The 6,000-nt window shown below is 49.7% G+C and overlaps 1 protein-coding gene across 1 annotated transcript; it reads left to right on the top strand.

The window, feature by feature from the left end:
* The first annotated feature begins 767 nt into the window (after nucleotides 1-767).
* On the top strand, nucleotides 768-2,165 carry LOC127335671 (GEM-like protein 7). Its single transcript, XM_051362389.2, has 3 exons — nucleotides 768-1,180; nucleotides 1,294-1,362; nucleotides 1,447-2,165. The coding sequence occupies exons 1-3, from the start codon at nucleotides 1,036-1,038 to the stop codon at nucleotides 1,899-1,901; spliced, it is 669 nt and encodes a 222-aa protein (XP_051218349.1). The 5' UTR covers nucleotides 768-1,035; the 3' UTR covers nucleotides 1,902-2,165.
* Nucleotides 2,166-6,000: the final 3,835 nt, after the last annotated feature.

Genomic DNA, 6,000 nt, shown 5'->3' with positions numbered 1-6,000 from the left:
TATGTTTTGCATGATTCATGCTAGTTATGAGTTGCAACATGGGTTATAACTGCTTAAAGCGAAGTTAATTTTTAGCCAACTGAGAACTAGCCACACCCTTATTTGAAAGTAACATAATTGTTATGCACAAAAATATGTTTTCGAGCTATCGAATTTCGGCTCAAAGTCAGCTCAGTTTTCAATCGAGCTATATAAAGCACTCACAATTGGCTCATTTCTTTTCAAAACGATCACGAGTCAAGCTGAAAAATTAGTCGATCTCGAGCCGCTCACGAGGCTCGAGCTTCACTTGCAGCTCTAGTTTTGGATACCTTGTGTCCGCGATCTCGGGAGCAAAACTCTTGCTCCTTGCACCTTGTGCATTACAACTCGATACGAGGATGCGTGCATCCTGTCTACATGCATCATGCACTATACTGTCCGAGTGCAATGCACGAAAGAGATCTACGTACAGAGGCATGGCATCCCTAAAATTAAGAAGCTTGCATGGTGGTCCCTGGATGCACATCGTCGGGGCCCCGGCCGACACGGCGCCACCCTCCTTTACCTGTAACCCGGGCGCGAGAATGTGCAGGCACATGGGGCGCTTCCTGGAAAGCGGCAGAGAACCCACCGCACGCAGCCATGCCATCTGGCCAAGCTCTCGATCCCATGGAGAAAGAAAGCTCGAATCGAGCTTTCGAGCAAATGACCCGCTGCACCTGGCCCTCACACGGAAGGGCCAAGGCCAAGCGGCTGCCTCTCCGCCTCTCCAGAAAGCTAGCGGACTAGGTAACGGATGACGCGGCCACGCAAGAACGTGGTCTGATACACCGGTGACTCGGCCGGCCCGCATGCTGACTCCGCAGAGCAACTGCCTTTGTCAAAAGGATCCACACCATCCCTGCGCTTATAAAGCCTCCCCTCGACCGCTGCACTCCGGTACCAATCCCCGATACCTTACTCGCTAAGTTTACTCCATCGCCATTCACCACCGGAACGCAGCTTAGCCAGCTTACGCAGTCGATCGATCCTTCTTCGACAGCAGCCAGCAAGATGAAGTCGAGCAGCGGCGGCCATGTCGTGGGAGTCCCGGTCACCTCCAAGGCCTATGGCATAGAGGAGAAGGTGCCGGCCAAGGATCACCTTGCTGTCTCCTTGACGCACCCCAGCCCCTACACTTCTTTCGGCTACAAGCACAGTAAGTTCCAATCATGCATGCATGCAACAACTCGCTAGCTAGCTAGCTAGCTAGCTAGGTGAATGTAAACAGTTGATAACTTGCCCATACTGATGCTTATGTTAATTCTGCAGGCAGCAAGGGTCAAGTCGTCCACTGGGTGAGCAACCTGAGCAGGAGGGCACAAGGCTTCCGTGAGCATGGTGAGTAGGAATTTCAGTTGCGGCTTGTGGACCTAATTGAACCTAGTAGCTTGTTCTAACGTTCATGGTTCACCGTATATGCAGTGACTCTGGGCCCCAAGATTTCCGAGACCGTCAAGGGGAAGCTGAGCCTGGGGGCCAAGATCCTGCGCGCCGGCGGGGTCGACCGCGTCTTCCGGAAGGCCTTCCCGGCCGACAAGGGCGAGCGGCTCGTCAAGGCGCTGCAGTGCTACCTCTACACCACCGGGGGCCCCATCGCCGGGATGCTCTTCGTCTCCACCAGGAAGGTCGCCTTCCGCAGCGACCGCCCCGTCGCCGTCACCTCCCCGACCGGCGACGTCGCGCGGGTCTCCTACAAGGTCGTCGTCCCGCTCAAGAGGATCGGCAAGGTGCGGCCGAGCGAGAACCTCGAGAGGCCCGACGAGAAGTACATCCACGTCTCCACCGTGGACGGCTTCGAGTTCTGGTTCATGGGCTTCGTCAGCTACCAGAGGTCCTTCAAGTGCATGCAGCAGGTCGTTTGCTCCGACCTGCAATGACTAGGGCGGCGTGGCCTGGATACGAGGCCCGTCGTTTGTTCCGTCGGCACGATGAGAAGAGGAGCCGTGGGCTGCTGCTGCGCCATCTTTTGCTGTGGAGCAGCAGTTGCCACGGCTAGGATTGCTCCGTCTTATTTCGGATCGGAGCAGCTTAGTAGATCCTTCCGCGTACGATTTGGATTGCCTTTTGTTTTCTTCTTTGTACTTGGATGGACCATATTAACCGTGCTGCATGTGAATGAATGGAAATGCACTTCTTCCAAATTGTTACTGAATTAGTTTTACTCCCTCCGTCCAACAAAGAATGTCTGAGAGTTCTCAAAAAATAGATGTATCTAGATGCTATTTAGTGTCCAGATGCATCTAAGTTTTAACATATCTAAGATATTCTTCGTGGGACGGAAGGAGTAGATTTGTATTCCTCCAAAGATTTTTTTTTTGCGAATTGTATCCCCACAAAGTTCACGTCGAAGCATAGGTTTGGATATCCATGGATATCCGAACCACCTAGATAGGTTATGCGTCTGATTAGGGTTGGGCAGGGTACCATTTCATGCCCATAGTTTACCAATTGGTCAGCTGATTAATATTAGATAAAAATATATTTTTATTGCATATGACATGTGGACCATCAAAGATATTGCCTCCGTTCCGAGATATATGTTTTTAAGAAGGCTAAATTAGCATATTTTAGAATGGAGGTAGTATATAACATATGTAATATTTTTTTGTTGGTATTACCGCATACAAAACTGTGTGCCTCCGTTCTCTAATATTAATGAATTGTGATTATTTTTATTTACCAGATGAGCCCTCGATCCGTCACCGATTTTCATTATAAAAATTGTCCAATTTATAGCAAGTTTGCAAAAAAAAAACTAGAACAAAAAGGGGGAAATAAAGAAATGAACAAAAAGAAGCAACAGGCCAAATTGTAAACAACTGAGACTAGAACATAATCAAGGAAAACATAAAGAGGGAGTTAACTAACTGACAAAATTAACTCGTCAATATCGTTGTAACCGTAGCCCATCCATTTGATCTTGAATACACCTCACCGATCACCATCTTGATCAGCTCCACAATCTCCTCAAGATTTTCTTAGTCCTTGGCTTTTATACAATATCTCCCAAGAGTTAATCATGTTAGAGAGATAGTAGATCACACCTTGCTAGATCATCTGAATGAAATATTTGTGAAAACAAGCATCATTTCTTGTTTTCCAAATAGTCCAACGGATTGTTGTGGCACCAAATGAGCACCAGCTTTCCTTGAGATACTGAAAAATAGAAGACCGGTCTCCATGTCTATTGCACTTTGTTGGTGGTCTAACCAGGCCCAAAGCTCACATAACAACTTGCCAAACCAGCTTGGCTAACGACACTGAAAGTCTGAAACAGAAGATGATCAACTATTTCCTTATGTGTGCTCATAAGTGACACTTCTCATTGCCTGTCCAACATATGATTTCCAAGTTGTCTTTGGTAAGGACACTATTTCTTCGCATCGGCCACATGGAAATTTTGTCTTTCAGAGAGAGTTTGATTTTCCAAAAAGAATTGTAGGGGAAACCTCCATTCGACCTCAGACAGAAATAAAGGCCTTTCTAACTTTAAACTTTCTACCGAGAAGACCCTCCACCTGAATTCTATTCATTTTTGCATATAAGACTATGCAGTCTATTACAAGATGTGTTTAAGTGAACCAGAGTTTTACATTTTTTTTCGATAAAGGGAATATATTAATATCAAAAGATACCAATTACACCCAGCCTCTGCAACAACGCACCACCCTAATGGCACTACGGATGCACACAGCCAAAAAACGAAAAGAAAACTAAGAAACAAAAGTCCCGCTACAGTATCTCGGGCCTAACAACAGCAATACATCCACCGCCAAGACAACACCTGAAAAACAGACTCTCCAAAAACGACGCCTCCAAGAAGGGAACAGTGCTCTAACACCGTCGTCGCCCGATCAAAGATCTTAAGTTTTCACCCTGAAGATAGTCCCCGTTCTCAAAACAATGCCTCCAACAAGGTCATTGCCAGGCACAACCAGTTAAGGCCAGACCTTGGGTTTTCACCCTGAAAGGTAGGACTCTGAACTTCACCTGTGTTGTCGCCCCCACTTTCATACCGCTGCTGTGAAGCCCGGAACACCAAGCAAGTCCCTCAACAGCGTGGAGACTTGAACCTCCCTTAGCTAGTCCTCCCCTCCGACCTTCATGAAATTCTCTTCTTCCGACTTTCATCATGGATCCATAGTCACTTGATGTCAACACAGAAAAAGAGCTTCGCCCCGCTCCCTCCAGAACCAATCGGTCGGAATAAAAACATGGGTGCGCACGACTGAATACCACCGATCCAGTAAACTCCAGGCAAAAGCACTGTTACATTCGCCGGCGGAGGCTTCCGGAACTCAACACTCCGGCCAGATCACGAGTCCAGGCCTCCGGTAGGTCCTCCTCTTCATGCAAGAGAGGCCCTAGGACCACCGCCTTTATTCAGGTCGGACCCCCACGTCGGCGACCACCCTGGGCTGGCCACTCCAACCCTCCACCGGCGACACCATCGCCGGCTTCCAAGCCCCTCCATCACGCTGCCGGAACGCGGTGATAGATCAATAGATCCACCACCACCAACCGCAGGCCGATCCTCTTCGGCGAAGAAGAGGGTCACCTCCACCGTCGAACCCAAGGCTGCTGCCCCGGGCGTCCTCGTACCGCGGGAGAAGCCCAAGATCATCACCCCTCACCGGCGAGAGGTGGAGGGAAAGGCGCCCGCCTCCACCAGCCACACCGCCGGCATGCCGCCGATGGGCGGCGGGGAGGCCGCAGCCCGCAGCTGGATCGACCCCGGGAGGGCCGCCGCCGCCCTACATCCTCATCCGGCCGTCGCCGCCCCGGAGGCGGAAGGGCCGCCGCCACGTGAGAGGCTCCATTGGCCGCCATTCCCGACGCGCCACGAGGGGAGGCCCCCGCCGCCGCCACGCCCCGAGATCTTTGCCCCGGCGGCGCTGCCGGCGGCGGCGGCGGGAGGTTGGGAGGAGGGGTGCGGTGTAGGCTAGGGTTGGGAGGAGGGATTGAGTACTCGCGTTCTAAAACGACGTCTACCACCAGAGTTTTACATAGGGGAACTTGAGGGAATACAAACAAAAACAACACACACCAACACACAAACACACCAAGGAAGAGGGAGTGGGTTACAGGTGCACTTGAGAAGCACAACCGGGCGTGCTCGCATGACGACCATCACCAGGAAGACATGCATGAACATTGCGTTGAGGAGTGACACCGCGCTAACGAAGGGCATCACAACCCTGAGACTTTGCAGATTACACCACCACCACCTGCTTGCATGACGACTATCTAATTAACTTTAAACTGACCAGAGGTTCCAATGTTCCAATGCACTCTATTAGGCTCACCATTTAGCTAGATATTATCCACCAAACTTTCTAGATTTTCCCATATTAATTGCCCGGTAGTGTCTGTAAGCCTGAAGCACTCCCACCCTTCTTACATCACTCTTCTCGGTAGACAGTTTGGTTAAAGAAACCATATACAGCCACATGAATTGCATTGACATAGGTGAATTATTCACCCATACATCTTCCCAAGACAGAGTCTTTTCCCCGTTGTTCATCATTGTCTCAGCAAAACGTTGGAATGTATGATTAAGCCCCATCATACTCTTCTGCCTGATCCTCCGGAGGATGCTCAGCCAGCGCCTTTAGATTTCCCCTTCATTTTGGTAAATAAAAAGTGACTTTGAGAATCTATTCACAAAATCTTCGGCCCGCCCTAATTTATGATTATTAAACCAACCTATTGTATCTTGATGGGCTGGAATCAGAGGTCTTATAGCTGGGCTGTTCTTCTAGACATAATTTATATGTTCGGGCCACACGGCGGCAAACGATCATAGAGACCTACAAAGCCGGCCCATGTGCGACAAGCCAAAAAAAACCACTATACAAAAAAAAGCATTTTGAACGGAAGATATCGCGCATGCAAAGGGCACGACGTTACTACGTTAGCGGCATGTCGAGTTAAAGAACACCTGGTGGTTTCCGATGGCCTGCCGCAGGAACGAAG

The sequence above is a fragment of the Lolium perenne genome, chromosome 2 (assembly GCF_019359855.2).
Source record: "Lolium perenne isolate Kyuss_39 chromosome 2, Kyuss_2.0, whole genome shotgun sequence".
NCBI classification, from domain to species: domain Eukaryota; kingdom Viridiplantae; phylum Streptophyta; class Magnoliopsida; order Poales; family Poaceae; genus Lolium; species Lolium perenne.
The sequence above is the reverse complement of the archived record's forward strand: the minus strand, read 5'-3'. Positions and strand labels throughout refer to the sequence as shown.